Genomic DNA, 21,243 nt, shown 5'->3' on the forward strand with positions numbered 1-21,243 from the left:
AACACTCAAGATTCGAAAAAATGACAGAGTAAAAGAAAAATAAATCACCAGTAAATAGAAGTTAAACGATTTAGCAGTTTATAATTTAAAAAGGGAAAGATTTTTGATAACCAAAATAGATGCCATTCCCTAGAGCCCTGAATGCTATACAAGAAGCTGGCGATATATCACTGAACAGTTAATCATTCAGGAGTCACGGACGCCTCAGTGACAACCCCTCTAAGCCACTCAAAAATTGTATTGCGGCAAAGAATAACCAAGTGACTTTTCTACAGAGATGTGTGTGTCATTTGCTTATATCAGTATATTTTTTTATTATCATTTTACATTATTAATGTTGTTACGATTTATACTGGCCTATGCACCATGTTCTATTGGCCACAAAAAGTATTGCACGAAGATAAACGTGAATATTAATTTCTTACAGGGTCAAAAAATAAAATAAAATATAAAAAAAAAGTCAGGAAATCATTCCATTTATTCAGGCTGAAGATTGAAAGGGTAACTAAACTTTCAGAACTTCTGACATGTCAGAAATTTGATCGGTGTGGGTCCAAGCACTGACCCGCTTCATTCCGGTTTGGCTTTTTCCGGAAAGCTGATGTGGCAGTGTACGGGCTCATAGACTTTCTATCGAGTCCGTACACCGCTACATCGATCTCCAGAAAAAGCCGAACAGAAACGAAGCGGCTCAGCGCTCACACGAGAACTTCTGCAGCTTTGTTTTAGCTATTGGTGGGGGTCTCAGTGCTTGGACCCCCACCAAAACTTCTGACATTGACATGTCACTGTAACATGTCAGAAGTTTGTTGAACAATTAGTTACCCTTTAATCAAAACCTATATCACCCATGCAAAAAAGCAATTGCCCCCCAACTTTATAACTGGTTGTGTCACCCATGCCAGTAACAACTGCAATCAAATGTTTGCAATAATTTGAAACGAGTCGCTTACATCACTGTGGAGGATTTTTGGCCCAGTCTTCAAGAGTTGTTTTAATTGAGCTACATTGGAGGGTTTTCCAGCATGAATTGCCCAGTTGGTAATTTTTACCATAAATCAATAGTAGAAGCAAATATCAAAAACTTTGTAATATATCTAAGAAGATAAAAATGCTTCTCTTTCTCCACTTAGACTCTGCTCCCTTTTCCTCCTGCACTGATCACTCACTCTCAATTCACTGCTAAAATCCATATACACTGTCTTCATCTCTGCCTCAGAGTATATGGGTTTACAGATTATAATTTCAGTATACGCCGATGATCAACTACCACTGAAAAAGATTAATAGGCATATTGGTGGACAGTACATTTACCTATAGCAACTAGTGCCAAGCAGCTGCTACCAAGGCAAATAAAATCATGGGATGCATTAAAGGAACAGTGTCATCACAAATAATTTTTTTATATGTTAAAGATGTTAGTGCCTTAATATAAACGTTTATTTACATTTGTGTGTTTGTGTTTTACTGTTTCTTATTTTCACACTTTTTCTTCCCTATGGGGGCTGCCATTTTTTGTTCCATTTCTGTGTGTGTCGATTAACGACACACACAGACATGGAATACGGCAGCCACAGTCCCATAGGGACTGCGAACGGCTCCCGTCCCATTGACTGCCGTGTACGGCGTCTGTGTGGGAACTGCGCATGCGCCGCTCCCACACAGTCCTATTCGAAATTGGCGCCGTCCGGCGCCATTTTCCTGTGGACCGGAAGTCGCGGCTGGACAGTAATATTACTACTTCCGGTCGCGGCTTCCGGACAAGTGCACATGGAACAGCGGCAGCAAAGGGAGCGGACGGGCCGCGGCGGCAGGAGCAGGTAAGCGATTTCAATGTATGTTAGTGTTTGTGTGTGTTTACTACTGCATGTAAACCTACTACACTGTGGGTTACCTCAAAAAATGGCGACACACAGTGTAGGAGGTTAAACCTTTCAAACCCCTCGTTTATCCCGGCACTAGCCAGGATAAAGGAGGGGGGGATGCTGAGAGCTCACTAGAGCGATAGCTTTTAACCCAATGTTGCAATGCTGCAATTTTGGGAACTAGCTCCAAACAGCTCCATCTAGTGACCAAAAATGGGTAGTATTATAAATTTGAAAAAATTTATAATATTTCCTGACTCGCGAAAAAAATAAAAAAAATTTGAACAATGTTTAATCACCCACACACTAAATGTTTAAATTTTAAAAAAAAAACATGTTTTTGGGGCGACACCATGCCTTTAAAAGAGGCATATATGCTCGTGACAAGAACATAGTTCTATACAAATCACTAGTCAGACCACATATGGAATATTGTGTACAATTTTGGGCACCTGTGTATAAGAAGGACATGGCTGAACTAGAACGGGTGCAAAGAAGGGCGACCAAGGTAATTAAGGCATTGGGCGGATTGCAGTACCAAGAAAGGTTATCAAACTCTGGGCTATTCCGTTTAGAAAAGAAAAAAAGACGGCTTAGGGGGCGATCTAATTACAATGTACAAATATATAACTGGACAGTACAGAGATCTTTCTAATGATCTTTTTACACCTAGGCATGTAACAAGGACAAGGGGGCATGCTCTACGTCTAGAGTAGAAAAGGTTTCACTACTGTTACAGACAGGGATTCTTTACTGTGAGAGCAGTGAGTCTATGGAACTCTTTGCCACAGGATGTTGTGGTGGTTGATTCATTAAACAAGTTCAAGAAGGGCCTTGATACCCTGCTTGAAAAATAGAATATTACAAATTACTAGATTCTGGAGATGGGATGTTTATTTATTCGGATTTGGAGTCCGGGAGGAATTTTTACCCTAATGAGGCAATTGGCATCAACCTCAGGGGACTTTGACTTCCTCTGGATTAACACGGTAGGATTATAGGTTGGACTTGATGGACTTTGTCTTTTTTCAACCTTATCAACTATATGTAACTAAGACAGGAGACAGAGGCATTAGGTTACAGCTGCCCATAGACACAGAGATGGTGCAGTTTCTGGTGTTTTATCTTCACCAGTGCTCGATCCACAGCTACACTGCTTATTACTGCTGAATAATCTATACATTGCCACTTCTATTGTTTTACGGTCTCACTCAGTACAGATTTACTAGAAGCAGCGGAATCAGTCTGCGTCTCTCTCTCTCTCTGTGTGTGCAGATGCACCCTCCTTCCCATAGACAGCAGCTGTAACCTAATCCTTCAGTGAGCGGTCTTCATCTCTGTCTCACTGAATACATTCAGAGTGAATGATCTAATCCAGGGGTCTTAAGCATGCGGCCCCTGTCGCTGTCATCTGCGGCCCGCAGGACACAAAGCCGCTAGTACAGACTCTGCTCCGGGACTCCGGAATTCCCTGACATCGCTGTTCACATATGAACAGTGTGTCAGGGTCTTCCCCAGAGCGGAGTCCCGGACACAGCGCCAGTATAGGCTCTGCTCCGGGACTCTGCTGTCCATATATGGACATGGATGTCTGGGGCTTCCCCAGAGCTGGAGTCCTGGGCAGAGCGCTAGTATAGGCTCTGCTCTGGGACAGTCCCTGACATCGCTGTCCATACATCGACAGTCATGTCAGGGGCTTCCCCAGAGCAGGAGTCCCAGTGATGTCAGGAGCACAGCTGGAGTCACAGGAAGAGCCTACTAGCGCTCTGCCCGGGACGCCAGCTCTAGGGTTGCCCCTGACATCCATGTCCATATATGGACAGTGATGTCAGGAGCAGAGCTGGAATCCTAGGCATAGTGCTAGAAGCGGTTCAGCTCCGGAACTCCAGCTCTGGGCAAGCCCCTGATATCACGGTCCATATATGGACACTGATGTTAATGGCTTCCCCAGAGTTCCGGCGAAGAACCTATACTAGTGCTCTGCTCCGGGACTCCGGCTCTGGGGTTACCCCCGATATCACATTCCGGTCCAGGAGGATCCTCTGACATCACGGTGTATGGACAGTGACGTCAGGGGCTCCAACAGTAGAGGAATCCCCAGCCAAAGCGTCGGCAACGCTCTGGTTGGGGATTCCACTCCTAGAAGGAGCCCCAATGGAGCTATCTAATTGGGGTGTGCGTGGCATTATCCGCAGATGGCATGGTGGCAGCATCCAAAGGGGCTGCCCAATCTTGACGTGTGTCTGCCAAACACTGCCAACTGAGCCGCCGGACTGCATTTAGCGACACAAACTGGCAAACTGGATTGTTGAAATAAGCATGTGGAGAAATAGCTAAAATTTAAAAAAAATCGGTATTATAGTAATGTAGTATTATTATTATAGTAATATAGTGTTATATATAGTAGATCAAATAACTAATTAACAATAATTTTGTATTGCATCAAATTTGAAAGTAATGCGGCCAGTCAACTTCCCATTTTTTCTATATGTGGCCCACTTACCCGGCCGAGTTTGAGACCCCTGATCTAATCGGTGCAGGAGTGAGGAGAAGAGCCTGATCAGTAGAGAAAGAGGCATTTTTCTCCCGAGATAGATAGATAATCTCAATGCTTTTATATTCGCTTGTACTATTGATTTATGGGGAAAGAAAAGTGAACCGACGATTACATTTTAAAGTAACAACTTTTGACATGTCATAGTGACCTGTCAGAAGTTTTGATCAGTGGGGATTCAAGCGCTGGGACCCAAGGAAAGCTGATCAGAAACAAAAGCGGCACAGTGCTCACCCGAGCACTTCTGCAGCTTCGTTTTAGATATCAGTGGGGGTCTTCGTGCTCAAACTCCAAATGATCAAAACTTCTGTCACGTCAATATGACATGATTAAAGTCTAGAAGTTTAGTTATCCTTTAAGGTCTTTCCATAGCATTTCAATGGGATTCAAGTCAGGACTTTGACTCGGGCACTGGAAACCTTTAAAATTAGTTGTTTTTTTTAGCCAGAGTCGGACTTGCTTGTGTGCTTTGGATCATTGTCCTGCGGCATAACCCAAGTGCTCTCGAGCTTTAGGACACAAACTGACGGGCAGACATTCTCCTTCAGGAATTTCTGATCGAGCAGAATTTATGGTTCCATCAATTATGCAGGTCATCCAGGTCCTGCAGAAACAAAGCAGCCCCAGACCATCAAACTACCACCGCATTTGACCGTTAGTATGATGTGTTTACAGTGGAATGCAGGGTTATCTTTACGCCAGATGTAACGAGACCCATGTCTTTCAAAAAGTTCTACCGTTGACTCATCAGTCCACAGATTATCCCAAAAGTCTTGGGGGGTCATATAGAGGTTTTTTGTAAAATGTGAGACAAGACTGTGTTTTTGGTGAGCAGTGGTGTGCACCTTGCGAGTCCCCCATGGATGCCATTTTCCTCCAGTGTCTTATTATAGAATTATATACAATGACATTAACTAAAACAAGTGAGACCTGCAGGTTTTATTTTAGAGGTTTGTCTGGGTTCTTTTGTGACCTACTGGAGGAGTCATTGACGCACTCTTGGCGAAATTTTTGTAAGCTGGCCACTCCTGGGAAGATTCCACTGTTCCAAGTATTCTCCATTTGTGAATAATGGCTCGCACTGTGGTTTGCTGTAATTCCAGAGCTTTAGCAATGGCTTTGTAACCCTTTAAACATGTAGATTTGAATAACTTAGTTTGGCATCTGTATTGTAGTTTCTTTAGAACGTAGCATCATGTGCTGCTTTTTGAGACCACCTAGCTAGCTTTACATTGCCAGAAAGGTCCTATTTAAGTGATTTTTAGATTCAACAGGTCTGGCAGTAATCATGCCTGGGGGTGGCTAGTGAAATTGAGCCCAACTGTTAATTGCATTTGGTTAGACTGGTTGATTTAGTAGTTAAGGGGGCAATGATTATTTCACATATGTCCAGGTAGGACCGAGCTCCATTTTTCCTTCAAAAAATGAAATCATCATTTAAAAAAACTGCATTTTGTGTTTACTTGGGTTCTTTGGCTATTGTTAAGAAGTTTGAGGATCTGAAACATTCAAGTGTGACAAATATGCAAAAATAGGGAAGGGAGCAAATGCTTTTTAAGGCTGGGTTCACACGACCATGTTACGTCCGTAATGGATGGAACGTATTTCGGCCGGAAGACCCGGACCGAACACACTGCAGGGAGCCGGGCTCCTAGCATCATAGTTATGTACGATGCTAGGAGTCCCTGCTTCGCTGCAGGACAACTGTCCCATACTGTAATCATGTTTTCAGTACGGGACAGTAGTTCCACGGAGAGGCAGGGACTCCTAGCATTGTACATAACTATGATGCTAGGAGCTCGGCTCCCTGCAGTGTGTTCGGTCCGGGTCTTCCGGCCGAAATTCGTTCTGTCCATTACGGACGTAACATGGTCGTGTGAACCCAGCCTAAATGTGTGTGTATTTCTTTTTCTCTTCGGAACGTACTGGGCACATTGAAATACGTATAAATAAATTTGAACATTACTGGAAAAGTAGCAGTGTAAGATTTTTTTAATAAAAAACACGTTTCAGCTATCATATCCATATCTCATACATAAAGCCACTTTTTTATTTTATTTATTCCTTTTATCTTGGACGCATAGACTGGATCTCCAAATATACTTCTATTTATTAGACATGAAGTATCAGAATCTCTCCCTTTTTTAGCTAGAGGAATCCTATAATAGAGTAGGCCATGGGGAAATTAAACTCCCACAGCTTATTCATGAGTTCAGGCTAGACTAGACATTCTGCTGTCAATATTTTTGAAGAAAGATGGTGAGGAACTTAATTTCCCGTCGCAGCCATATTTTACCATCAAATCAAACCTTGTAATAAAGTTAGAGATTCCAATAGAAGCATAGGTGGCAATAACTCATACATACAAATATAAAATACATAGAAAAATAAAGATTTTGGTTAAAACACCTAAAATATTTGAGAAATTAAAGACATATGGTGGTACATCTAGGTGTATACCCAGCAGTGTTTTTGAACATCTGTAAGCTTACCTGCATTGCTTCTGTACTGTAAGATCATTCTTTAACAAGAAGTATACAGTTAAAAAAAAAATATATATATATATATACACACACACACACACACACACATACATATACACACACACACACACATATATATATACACAAATACATAAGGAGACATGCATTAGGTAATTTTTGCAGAAAGGCAAAGCATGCAAGGGGCAAGAGAAGCATTGAATTTACTTACGTGAGGTGGGAACGGCTGTAGTCTTTTAATGCTTTCTTCTGGGCAAGTGACTTCTCCCATTGGGAGGTAGGGCTTCTGTGCAGATCCCGTCTCATACATAGACATGGGCCTACTACCCCGTCCAGAAGGGCGCCTCTTTAATGAAGGTGGGTTGGCGAGGTCTGTGTATTCTGACCCAGTTGGGACCTGATATAGGTTAGTTGTAGCCTGTCGCCTGAGGTTGGTGTTCTCACATTGCAGTGTTTGGAGCTGAAAGAAAGTTTAGTAGTGGAACTTTGCTTTGAAATTTGGTTGCAGGGCAAGTAGGGTGACAAACAATAAGCTCTCGTAGTGTAGGTTTTTGAGCACAGTACTAGTAGACACGAATGGCTGTACTTCTCAGTGACAACTTTGAAAGGTAGAACACGGAATGCAGAATATGGTTACGAGCACAAGATTAATTGACATGGGAAATTAGTAGTCCCCTACAAATGTATAACTAGCCTAAACTAGAATATCTTCTATGGTAAAGAAAGCAAAGCATGCCAAATATATAAATGGTGGTACATAAATTGTCGAAACCTCTAAGAATTATGGCAATACAACTGTTCTGTGTGTTAATGGCAATGTAAAAAAAAAAAAAGCAGACATGCAAAGCAACAAAAGATGGTGCATATGCAAACAACCATTTAACCGGAGTCCAGGCAAAATACTTTCAAATAGGTTTTATTAAAATGTATACAGTTTATACATAAGAAAATTTTTTTTATTTATCTACCAAATATGCATTTAAGATCAAGGGTAAGTGGCCATTAAAATGCCTGGACAGTATGATGGTGTTAAAAAGTAGTTCCATTCGATCATATGAGGGGGGATGTCTGACCAACAATTCCCTTATACACTATTGTTATTATTCGTAATACACCTACCCAAAAAACGGTCTGCGGTAGTGAAGTAGACAGGAAGGAAGGGTTGCAGCTACACCGTCAGCTTTGTTTTTGTGAAACTGTATGCTGTGAGAGGGGAAGGGGAGCATCAGCAGGCAAACATCGGAGTGCTATTCACAGAACTATGGGAGGTGTTGACAAACCGGAAACTACAACAAAGGACAAACATCCCATCGGGAAGTGCCTGCTCACTCTGTAAACGTATTACTCTTGATTTTCACGTTTTCAAAAGGGGGGGCAAACAGACAAAATATGGCAGTTAGACACAAAATTGACTGCGGTGTATAAAATTCACATTACAGTTGCCTAGGGATTGTTTACGGTTTTCTTTTTGTAACGATAGGTATGCTTTAAAACAGCAAAAACATAGCCAAGAGCAGCAGGCTGAAACTCCAGCAGAAAAAGGACTGTAGGCTTCTACATGTAAACGTTAGATTCTAGATTTTCATCTGCAAAGTATAATGTAAAACTGTGTACACGAATAGCTTCAAATTCCGCAAGCACAAATGGTTGCTGGTGAATTGTAAAGTTTACAGAGGTCAACGTAACCAAAATAGGTCATCAACTAATGTCTTGTACGCTTTCCAGTCACTATGTGAAACTAGCCAAGATTGTCCGCGTGTGACTCTCAAAGTTGCATGTTGTAAAATATTTCCAGGTAAAAAAATGGTAACGCTTCAAAAGAAAATAAAAACATTCATGCCAATCATGGAAATGGTGGATGGAGTAATAAATCGCTATGTGTTCTTTTTTTTTCCTCCTCTTTTTTTGTTACAATAGGACTACTTTTGTTGCTTTGCCATTTTTTCTTCCATCCAATTAAAACTGGAAAAAGGCATAACTTTTGGCACTAACTCCAGTCTCTATTAACTCCTTCGTGAAGGATCAGTCTTATATTTCCCAAATGGAACCACCATTTAATAATTGGACGAGACCCATCCATTGCAGAATATTTTGACAGCAGGTATAGCGCCTCCTCTTCTTCACTTAGTCTCTTTTGCCAGTAACTGTGAAAGATTAGACACAGATCATGCTACCAGTGCGACTATGGAGTCTGGCTGAACATTCTCATTAAAAACATCACAGATGCAAGTGTCAAGTGTTCTAGTTCTCAGGTGTTAAAGGAAATTAATAGTAATGTGCTTAAATCGTATAATAACCGGGAGGGGGTTTCATGATCTATTACAGTAACTTTATTTAAAGCAGATCTGTCGTGTTTCCTATGTTACCTTGTCTGCGAGCAGCCTAGAATGGGGAAATGCAGAGCTCGGAGATGTATAGCATTTTATGATTTCAGTATTTCAATATCAGAAGCAGTTTAAATGCCGCCAGGACTCCTTTTGAAACCTATTTGCCCCTCCCACTCAATGATTGACAGCTTTTTCTGAGAGCGTTTGTTCAAAGGGAGACTTGTCAATCACTCTGTATGGGTGGGAGGAAGCAGGACAGTGTCTTTACGAGTCCTGGCAGCATTAAAACAGCCTATTGAATGAAATACTGCCTCAAACAAAAATCTATAATGTTCATGAGGCTCAGATGTACTTACTGAAGTTTCTAATACAAAGATATCTATTCTGAGCAGTTAAACTTTTACAAAACGTGGTCACTGAGGAGCGGCTTTAATTATAGGACATCTATACTCTCCCAAAATGCAAAAAAAACAAAAAAAAAAACAAGACCTCACACAGCAATATCAGCAAAAAAAGTTATATATATATATATATATATATATATATATATAACATTTCAGTACATGAAAATTTGAGTTTAAGGTTACATGAAATTTTTCTTAAGCCGACCTTTCCGCCATTTTTATTCTTTTGTTTAGCCTTAAAATATGGTTTATATTTATCGCATGGGTTGTCACTATTAAGAGGATATATAATGTATTTTTTTTAAAATATTTGATTAATTTTAATAAAAACGTTTATCAAAAATAATTGTGTTAATTCTTAGTCTTTTTGTCCCACAAGGGGACTTTTATATTACATTTCTTTATTATAAGGTATTTGAATAAATGTTCCCAAACGCATTACTGCCTGTGCATACCTGAGTAACCTGCCCTAACCGTGATTAGTTCATTGCAGTCTTAGACCCCATGCACATGGTCATGCCCGTAATCACGGCCCACGATTCCGGGCACGGCCGGCCACCCACATTTTTAGGCCGTGCCCCCATACAAAGTATGGGAGCACGGCCTGTAGAAACATGAAAAAACGGACATGCTCCATAATTCCCGGCACAATTCTACGGCACGGACACCCATCCGTAGCGATATGGAAAGGTGTCCGCGGCCAATAGAACTGAATGGGCCCGTAATTACGGGCGATTTTACGGTCGTGTGTAGGGGCCTTAAAGAGGCTCTGTCACCAGATTTTCAAACCCCTATCTCATATTGCAGCAGATCGGCGCTGCAATGTAGATTACAGTAACATTTATTTTTTTTTTTTAAACGAGCATTTTTGGCCAAGTTATGAGCATTTTTATATTTATACAAATGAGCCTTTCTTAAGTACAACTGGGCGTGTTTAAAGTTAAGAAAGGCTCATTTGCATAAATATAAAAATGCTCATAGCTTGGCCAAAAATCCTCGTTTTAAAAAAAACTAAAAACGTTACTGTTATCTACATTGCAGCGCCGATCTGCTGCAATAGGAGACCGGGGTTTGAAAATCTGGTGACAGAGCCTCTTTAAATGTCTGAAGAGTTGAAACTGAACTTTTTTAGATAAATTAAAGTACCGTATTTTTCGGACTATAAGAACGCGACGGGTTTAAATAACAGAAAATAGGAAAAAAAATTCATTTTACTTTTACAAAGAAAAAACTATTGGTTAAAAAAAATAAAAATTTGTTCGGTTTCACCACATTCTGAGAGCCATAACTTATATTTTTCCATCGTTTGAGCGGTGTGTGGGCTTAGTTTTTGCGGGACGAGCTGTAGTTTTTATTAGTACCATTTTTTTTGGTACATATGATTTTTTTTATGCCGTTCACTGTGGGAGTCAAATAACGTTACATTCTAATACGATAGGACTTTCACGTATGCAGCTATACCAATTTTTTTTGTTTTTACATTGTGCTTGGGGAAAAATGGAAAAAGGTGTTTTTTTTTAACTTAACACCCCTGAAAATGTATCTTTTTTTTTTCTTTTACACATTTTATTAGTTCCCCTAGGGGACTTGAACCAGCGATCATTAGATTAGATCCATATTATATTAGAATAGATAGATCAGCCATAACGTGAAAACCACCTGACTGATATTGAGTAGGTCCCCCTTGTACCCTCTGACTGGTCGAGGCATAGACTCCACAAGACCTATTAAGGTGTCCTGTGGTATTTGGCACCAAGACTTTAAGTCCTGTAAACCACGAGGTGGGACCTCCATGGATCGGACTTGTTTTTACAGCATCTGCCACACATTTTCGATCGGGTCGAGATTGAAGGCAGTCAACACCTTGAACTCTTGTCATGTTGTTCAAGCCATTCCTGAACAGTTTTTGCAGTGGGGCAGGGCACATTATCCTGTTAAGAGGCCCGTGCCATTAGGGAATACCGCTGCAAGTAAGGAGTGTACCTGGTCTTCAACTAGGTTTAGGTAGATGGTATGTATGCCAGGACCCAATGTTACCCAGCAGAACATTGCCCAGACCAAGCCGCCGCCTTCCATTGCTCCATGGTCCAGTTCTGATGTTCATGTTCCCATTGTAGAAGGTGGACAGGGTCAGCATTTCTGATACCTTTCCATCATAGGCAGCATTAACTTTTTAAGTAATTTGCGCTACAGTAGCTCTTCTGTGGAACCTGACCAGATGGGCTAGCCTTCAGTTCTTACGCCATCAATGAGCCTTAGGCACCCATGAACTTGTCAGCAGTTCACCGGTTGTCCTTCCGTGAACCACTTTTGGTAGGTACTAACCACTGCACACCGGGAATACCACACAAGATCTACCGTTTTGGAGATGCTCTGACCCAGTCAACCCATCACAATTTTGCCCTTTTCAAAAACGCTTAGATCCTTATGCTTGCCCATTTTTCCTGCTTCCAACACATCCACTTCAAGGACAGACTGTTCACTTGCTGCCTAATATATCACACTCCTTGACAGGAGCCATTTTCACACGGTAATCAATGTTATTCACTTCGCCAGTGGTTTTAATGACTGTCTGCGTCGTTAGGATGCGGATACAATGGATTTGCCTATCGCTGCCTGGCAAGGCACAGGTTGCCTCGCTATTCGGCGCTTTAGCAATGATGCAGTCGGTGCGATGACAATCGTTCTGCGCGGTGACAGATCAGCATGTAATGTTTTTTTCCTCATTTACAGTGGGCAGTGTTTGGGGCACTATCTACAGGGGGCTCTATGAGAAACACTTTGTGTGGTGCTTTACAATGTTTGACACAATTTTATTCAGGGGCACAGTGTATGGTAGCATTATATTCAGGGGCACAGTGTATGATACTATTACATTCAGGGGCATAGAGTGAGGTATTTTATCTTCGTTTATAGGTGCGGAGATGTTTGAAAAGGGAGAAGCCGAAGACATCTGAGCGGCAAACTATGCAGAAATGGGTCGTGGCCAGGAGTCGTCATGGAGCTCTGGACCGGATGGAAAAGAAAAGAACGACACCAATCTGAGAAGACGTCACATGTGTGTCACTAAATATAAATGTTTATTCTCCCTGTGACTGATCATTACTGTAGTCACTATATGATGTGCAGCGAGATGATGGGTATATAGTTATTTTTTGTGAAACAGCAACTCCACCATATCCTTACCATTGTTCAGGCTATACTGGGAGCTGTAGCTTTAGGTCTTATAAACATATATGGCAGGGGTTAAATTGAATTTGCAAAAGATCTCTGTACTGAGCTTGTTTCTAGTGCTGTATAGATATATACGGAGCTTGGTTCTAGTGCTGTATCGATATGTACGGAGCTTGGTTCTAGTGCTGTATCGATATGTACAGAGTCTGGATTTGGTGCTGTATAGATATGTACTGAGCTTGGTACTGGTGCTGTATATATGTACAATAGCTGGGAGATTTGTTGCGGCTTACTGCGCACGCGGCGCTGTCCTCTACCCTTCTCACAGTGCACAGCCTAACTAAATGGGCACGCTTGGGTAGGTCTGCATGCATAAGCAATCCAGTTAAACATTCTGGACATGGAATTTCTTTAGAGTCCACTTTAATATAGGTTGTATTTTGAATCTCTAATAGTTTTGACTATTCTAAAAATTTTCCATGACGCTATACTACATGAAACACCGCAGCCCCTCCCCACTCAGCACATATGTTTTTGTTGGCAAAACAAAGAACCTGCTAAAAATTTGAAATCCACCTCTGGACAAGTCTATTTTAGTAAAAACTTGTATTTCCATGAAACAATTCTGGAACATAATTTCTCTTAATAGCTCTGTGTAGCGTTGTTCCTTTGTTATTTCTCCTAGAAATGTATTAATAAATTGATAACTGGGTGTAACCATTCCTCGTCAGAGAGGTGTGTCCCTATACAGTCCCACTGTCAGCACTGATTGGACAGTGCCAGTCTATGTAAGGACACACCCCCAACTGGTAACACCCAGCTGTCAATTTTTGTGTCTACATTTTTTTAGGACGAATAAGACTACACAGTTCTAAGAAAAGATACTACAGAATTGTTGTTTTTTTTAATGGGGAATATATGGGGTTATCTATTGGTTAATCAAATTGGTGAAATAAAAATAAAAAAAGAAGGGTATAAGAATACATTCTCCAGTTAGTACATATTCCAGGGACGAATGTTGATGAAAATATAATACCCATGCCTATTAGCCAAAGTCTTGTGACAAACATGAAATAAATGGTGCGGTGCGCATGCAATGGAAACACACTGGTAAGTAGAGTGTTACTGATTGAACTATTTGTATTCAGAAGCAGCATACGGTAAATAAGTTACCTTTTTTTGCGTTATCCGAAGCTCATCACTGAGATTGCTATTGGCTTTCATTAACTGTTGAACTTTTGCTTCTGATAGAGTCAGGGCATTTTTAACTTCCAGAAACTCTTGTACTGTAAAGGTCCCATCAGATAAGTCGGATTCCAAACTCTAGATAAAAAATACATATATAGGAATACAGCTTTAAATCGCAGAAAAAGCCAATTCATTTAAAAAAGAATATTAAAATGACAGTCAACTATTTCTAAGAAGCGGAGAATGAAATGTAATTGGGTTTTTCGAGGAAAGTAAAGGTAGATCTACTGGCACTTCTACCACCCGCTGCAGGCCCCCCCCCTTTAACACAGCTTATATTCTTAATGGAAGGTCAGACCAAAAGGGGAAGCTAAGGATGAGAAAGTTAGGCAAGAACCTCTGTTCCTTTTTTTCGACAAGGATCCCATGGTTCCTGGCATCCACTCGGCAGTAATCCAGTAAAACGGTCAGCATCTTAAAAGCTAAATATAGTTAGCAGATCAGTTAAATTCATTAACTGTAGATCTGTAAACGACATATAACTTAATATGTTACCAGCACCCTGCAAAACTAAATTGTGCAAGATGAATATATCACTGCCTGTATGAACAATTAAAACTTGAATTTTATTATGATAATTAAAGAGTAAAAGAAGGCTTAACAGCCAAACAACTCTTCAGGCGTTAGCACGGCGACCAGACAGGGGGTGCAGAAAAGGTAACACACAACTATGTGCACCTCAAACGGCAACGTATTTTTCCCCCTTATTTATGATATAAACACCTGGTCATCCATGCCAGTAAATTTGCGTCCCTATGCGTTTCCACACCCCTAGTTTACAGGGTGCATCATCAGGGGGTCACACTAAATATTGAATTAAAACACCTAATGGCCGGCGAGCACGTGCTCTAACATTCACCCGGCTCATGCACGACGATGGTCGCCAAGATGCAGCATCGATCAAATAATTCCCTCACACAAAGCGTCGTCAGGGGTCCTCCTGGATCGGAATCCCCGGCCAGAGAGTTGCCGACACTCTAGCCATAATTCCGTTCCTGGAGAAGATAGCACCATTGGGGCTCCCTCTAGGAGCGGAATCCCCAGCCAGAGCATCGGCCATACTGTGGCCAGGGATTCCACTCCAGGACGAGCCCCTGACGTCACGGTCAATATATGGACAGGGACATCAGGGGCTCCCTATAGGAGCTGAATCCCCAGACAGAGTCGGCAAAGCTCTAGCTGGGGATTCTGCTACTAGATGGCGCTGCGGCGCCATCCACAGAGGGTGGGCGTTGCGGCGCCATCCACAGAGGGCGGGCGCTGCGGCGCCATCCACAAATAAAACTCATTCGTTTTTAAAACGGACAGTGAAAAACGGATACAAAACGGGTCACAATCATCCGTCAAAAACTAAAAATACAGAACGGATTCAAAACGGCCGTCAAAAACTGACCAAGATGGCTGCTTTTAGCGGCCAACACTCGGACCCTGTCGCGTGAATAGAAACAGCAATCCCCCGCATGGTGTGGGGGTAGGTAGGAGATGCGGGGTGGGATTGGGTAGATGTAAAGGCACCAAAAACTAGCTACTCTCTGAAATAAGCTAGTGGTGTCTTTGCAGGTTCACAAGGCTGCTTCGAAGATCTGTTCTGAGGCGAGTAGACAGCAGCTGCCTTCTCGGATCTCCCTCTCGGCACCGGCCTAAGCGCTGCACTGAATATGACATTACAATGTGTGTATCAGACTTCAGTGTTGCGCTGAGGCCGGAGCAGAGAAGGAGAGCCCTGAAACGCCAGGATCACGTCAGAAGTTTTGTGAAATGACAAGTACACAACAAGTATCTAATCTATCATGTATCCAATCTATCACAAAGTATGCACCACTCTGATAAAATTGGCACATTTGGTGGACGATTGGATAAGAACCGATGACACTTGATGGGTTTGAAGTAAAAAAAATTGTGAAAAAGCCTGATGGCAACTGATACATTTTTGCATCAGTTTTTGCATCAGTCGTAATCACTAGAGACATAAAAAAAAACAAAAAAAACTGATGCAACTGATATAAGTGAACGCACCCCAAGGCCTAGTTCACACAGTTAAACGCGGTTTTTGACCCAGAAACCATGCCAAAAAAAGACCGAAATTAATATTCAGTGGGAGGCATGGGCGTTTTTTTTCCCCGCGAGCGGAAAAAACGTTACGTGCCATTTCTTCCCGTGGTTCTGTCTCTGACCTCCCATTGAAACCAATGGGAGGCAGAGCAAGCGTTTTTTTGCCCGCGGCACTCAATGGCCACAGCCGAAAAACGCTGCGAAAGCCACGGCAAAGAAAGTGCAGGCAGGTAAAAATCTGCCTCAAATAGATTTTTCTGCCTGCAAAAAGTTGTGTGTGAAGATACCCTAAAGCCTCATGCACACTTCCATCACCGTTTTTCACGGATCCGTGTGTCCGTGATTGGGACAGTGTGCTTCCCGTGTATACCCCATGTACACTTCCGTGTTTGTTTCCAAGAGGAAACTGAAACCCGTTTACACTATGTACACGATATTGTGAGTGCCGCACATGCTATTCCCTGTCCAGCGGTACTCCCTGTCCAGGGTGCTGAAAGAGTTACTGCCGATCAGTGCAGCCCTTTAACTATTTCAGCACACTGAACAGAGACTACCGCTGGACAGGGAATGCCATGCGCAGCGCTCACAATATAGATTAATGGTTCATTAAAAAAAAACGCAACAAAAAGAAAAAAAAGTTACTACTTACGCAGAACTCCCTGCTTCTTCCTCAAGTCCGGCCTCCTGAGATGACATTTCAGAGCATGTGACCGCTGCAGCCAATCACAGGCTGCAGAGGTCACATGGACTGCCGTGTCATCCAGGGAGGTCGGACTGGCTGTCAGAAGACGGACGCGTCACCAAGACAACGGCCGGGGTACGTATGAACTTATTTTTCTTAATATCGCTGCGTTCCAGCACTGATCAGCAGCCTCTTCTCTCTATCAGTGCTGACAGAGAGAAGGGGATGCAGATTAGTGCAGTGCAGTATGTGTCTGTATGTGTACCTCTGCCCGTCCGGCTGTTGCTAGGCAACGGCTCCGTCACACACGGACGGCACACGGATGCCTTCCGTGTGCCTTCAGTTTTTTTGACGGCCCCTTTGACTTGCATGGGCCTCACGGTCACGGAATCTTGAACCAAAGTAGGACATGCTCTACGTTTGTCGGAACGGAGCAACGAGACCGTCAAAAAAAAGTGAAATGTGCATGGCCCAATTGAAATGAATGGGTCAGGGTGCTAGCCGTCTGAAAAACAGCTAGCACCCTGAAGAAAAAAAAAAAAAAAGACTGAAATGGGCATGAAGCCTAAGGCTGGGTTCACACCGAGTTTTTTGCAGGCAGAAAATCTGCCTCAAAATTCCGTTTGGAATTTTGGAGTGAGATTTTGCTCTGCCTGCACGCCGATTTTCACCTGCAGCCATTGAGCACCGTGGGGAAAAAAACGCAGCGAAATACGCTTTCTCTGCCTCCCATTGATGTTAATGGCAGGTCAGAGACGTAAACGCCCAAAGATAGGGCATGTCACTTTTTTTGCAGTCCAGGCTCATAGCAAATAATGCCCGTGGCCATGTGCATGGCCTGTGATTGGCGGGCGGCTCGCGGGCGATACTCCGCTGCCAGCCGACCCGAAAATCACGGCCGTGCACATGGCTACGGTCGTGTGCATGAGGCCTAAGAGTGTCCAATATACAAATGAGGCTTTTCACTGCCAAGTGGGCAGTGTTAACCACCCACTTGACAGTCAGAGGCCTCATTTGAATATCAGGCCCCAAAACATAATGGTACTGATCTCTCAGAAAAGACAGGGAGTAAAACAAACAAAAAAACGCCTTTAGCCGCTGGCAATCTAAGGGGGAGTTCACACTGAGTTTTTTGACGCGGAAACCGCGCCAAAAATAACGGCCGAAAATGCCTCCCATTGATTTCAATGGGAGGCGGAGGCGTTTTTTTCCCGCGAGCAGAAAAATCGGTTCATGGGATAAAGGGGGGACATGCCCTATCTTCGGTCGTTTACGCCTCAGACCTCCCATTGACATCAATGGGAGGCAGAGAAAGCGTATTTCGCTGCATTTTATGCCCGCGGCGCTCAATGGCTTCGGGCGAAAAACGCTCAAAAATCGGCGTGCAGGCAGAGCAAAATCTGCCTCAAAATTCCAAACGGAGTTTTGAGGCAGATTTTCCGCCTGCAAAAAACTGTGTGAACCCAGCCTAACGCAAATGTTAGCTGCAGTGTTTTGGGCAGGTGACAGGTTTTCCAGTGCCTAAAAATGTATGGCCTATCCTCAGCATAGGCCATCATTAACTGATCGGTCGGGGTCAGACTGCCGGGACCCCTGCCGATCAGCTGTTTCGAAGGGGCCGCAGAGCTCGTACAAGCGCTTCTTCGACTTCATTACGATCATTGCGCATATTGTGAATCGCTGACATAGCAGTAGCGGAAGTTCACTGTGTTACAACCTTCTTCCATTGAAGTGAATGAGAGAAGGCTAAAACACTGTCAACCGCCGCTACTGCGGTGTCGGTGATTCACAATATGAGCAGTGACTGTAATGAAGAGGAAGAAGCGCTCGTACAGAAGCTGTGGCCCCTTTAAAACAGCGGATCGGTGGGGGTCCCAGCAGTCGGACCCTGATCAATCAGCTATTAACAGCCATCAATTTTTAGGGACTGGAAAACCCCTTTAAGCTTTGTTTACAGAAGACTGGACAATCCCTTTACATCACTGAGCCTTGTTTAACACGAGGCATGAAATCAGATAAAATTAGGCCCAACAAAATCTAGAGGACCAAGAAATGTCCACATGTAACTTTCTATAAAAAGGTCAGAGCAAATAAAGAAATGGAAAATCCCGCCTAAACGTCATAAATCCTAGTAAAGGGTGTAATAGAGTGAGATTTAGTCCTCCATTATTTATTGCCTTTTAAATGCAAATTCTTTACAATATCGAAATAAAAATAGGCAAAATATACCTTTTCTCTATTAGAATTAGGTGGAACATTCTCCAAATCAGTTTCTTCATCAGATGCGACACTATCGTAGTCAGGCTGGTCACTTTCTTGGCTTTCATTGCTATGTTGATTTCTTATACTTTTTAAGACCAATTCCACATTATCTACAAGACATACAAGAGGATTGCTAATGTTCAATATGGAAAGCACACGTCAAGTAAGTTCACTCTGTGTTTAGAAATTAGATCCTTCAGGTTTAAAGGGTAACTAAACTTTCAAAAAACTCGGGTGAGCGCTGAGCCGCTTCATTTCTGATACACTTTTTCCAGAAAGCCGAGCAATTGGTGTAGGGATTTATAGACTTTCTATTGAGGAAAGCCAAATCAGAAACTCAGTGCTCAGACCCTCACCGATCAAAACTTCTGACATGTCACTATGACATGTCTGAAGTTTTTTTTGAAAGTTTAGTTACCCTTTAAATAAAGTGAGACTACCTAGGAAATAGCCCAGTTCTAAAAATCTAGAATTTAGCAATGCTGATCAAAGGCAGCGCGCAACTGCTATCGCAGGGTGAAGAAAGACTGACAGTGCAACATTGGATTGTGTGCTGCATCCACTATACATTACTCTATTCTGGATTTTGAGAACAACTGGCTATTCCTTAGGTAGATTTGCACCTTCAATTAAACCCATTTGGTCCATGTATCCTGGTCCTTTCACTTATGCAATGTCCAGTTACTGTATTCAAATCCTCAGGTGGGTACCACTATGTTTCTTGGTTTCTCTTCAATGCAGACAAATTGATAAAATGTCGAAAACAAAAATTACAAGTGGTCTCAGAAATGGCAGCCTTAGTGGATACTGATCTCCCTAACAGCCGGGAGAACAGCCCAGCTAGTAGTCGGCGGGATGGTAATGCAGGTAAGGCAAGACAATTGGTAGTTGTAGGGAATTCTGTAATCAGGAAGACGGATAGAATAATTTGTCACCAAAACCGCCTCAACCGAATGGTTTGCTGTCTCCCTGGTGCCAGGGTTCGGCATGTGGTGGAACGGGTGGACAAATTGCTGGGAGGGGCTGATGATGATCCAGCTGTCGTGGTCCATGTCGGTACCAACGACAGAATAAATGGTAGGTGGAGGAGCCTTAAGAATAATTTTAAAGAACTAGGCTACAAGCTGAAGGGAAGGACCTCCAAGGTTGTATTCTCAGGAATACTGCCTGTGCCATGCGCATCACAGGAAAGACAGCGGGAGCTCAGGGAGTTAAATGCATGGTTAAAAGGCTTGGTGCAGAGGAGAAGGCTTTGGGTTCCTAGAGCACTGGGCTGACTTTTCATTGGGGTACAAACTATATTCTGCAGATTTGCACCTAAATGGAAGGGGGTGCGCTGTGCTGGGGGAGAGAATACTAGCTGGGGTGGGGGAGTATTTAAACTAGGGCTAAGGACTGAGGTCAATGTAGAAAATAAAGGGGTAGTTAGGTTAGAGAGGGGTCAGACTATATTGGTGGGGGGAGATACAGACTGTGGGGAGAAGACTAGGCAACAAGATAAGGAGATCCTTTTGTTACAAAACAGCAATGAAAATAAAAATGCCCAAATAATGTCAAATAATCACATTTCCGATACTGAAAGTGAAACATTTAAAAAGGGAATGTGTCGCTAGAATTTTTTATTTTTTTCAGTTAAACAGCTAGTATATAAGTGATTACACATTGTTTTAATTTTTTTACAAGTCAGGAAATATTATAAATTAGATTCTAATTTATAACATTTCCATGTGCTGGTCACTAGAGGGAGCAATTCCCAAAATTGCAGCATTGGCAATGTGGTAAAGCAACCTCATTGCTTTATGCTGCAAATTTGGGGTAGACACACTCGCTCTAGTGTCCTCACACAATCCCCCCTCCCTTATCCTGGCTAGAGCCAGGAGAAAGGAGGGGGTTGTATCGTCAAACCTCCTACACTGTGTGTCGCCATTTTCTGAGCGAATGCACAGTGTAGGAGGAGGACTAGATACTGTGGTAATCAGACAGTATAACACGAACATAATAAACACATCACATACACAAACATAACTTACCTGCTCCTGCCGCCTTCGCTCCTCTGCCTTGCGTCTTCGCTGCCTTGATCATATGGCCGGAAGCCGCAACCGGAAGTCGTCATCTAACTGTCCGGCCGCAGCTTTCGATCCAGATGAAAATGGCGCCGGATTTCGTTCTACCGA

General features: G+C 42.6%; 1 protein-coding gene across 3 annotated transcripts in view; it reads right to left on the bottom strand.

Moving 5' to 3' along the window:
- Positions 1-21,243, bottom strand: part of GIT2 (GIT ArfGAP 2) — a 117,699-nt gene that overhangs the window by 20,638 nt on the left and 75,818 nt on the right. For 2 of the 3 annotated variants that reach the window (XM_075830682.1, XM_075830672.1), the window contains exons 13-15: positions 19,037-19,179; positions 13,999-14,148; positions 7,132-7,380 (exon numbers count right to left, since the gene is read on the bottom strand). In XM_075830682.1, coding sequence (XP_075686797.1) covers positions 7,132-7,380; positions 13,999-14,148; positions 19,037-19,179 — 542 coding nt within the window. Of the gene's footprint in view, positions 1-7,131; positions 7,381-8,655; positions 9,065-13,998; positions 14,149-19,036; positions 19,180-21,243 lie in introns of those variants that run through there. The other variant, XM_075830691.1, reaches the window with a different exon arrangement.

This window comes from Rhinoderma darwinii, chromosome 1, assembly GCF_050947455.1.
Source record: "Rhinoderma darwinii isolate aRhiDar2 chromosome 1, aRhiDar2.hap1, whole genome shotgun sequence".
Taxonomy (NCBI): domain Eukaryota; kingdom Metazoa; phylum Chordata; class Amphibia; order Anura; family Rhinodermatidae; genus Rhinoderma; species Rhinoderma darwinii.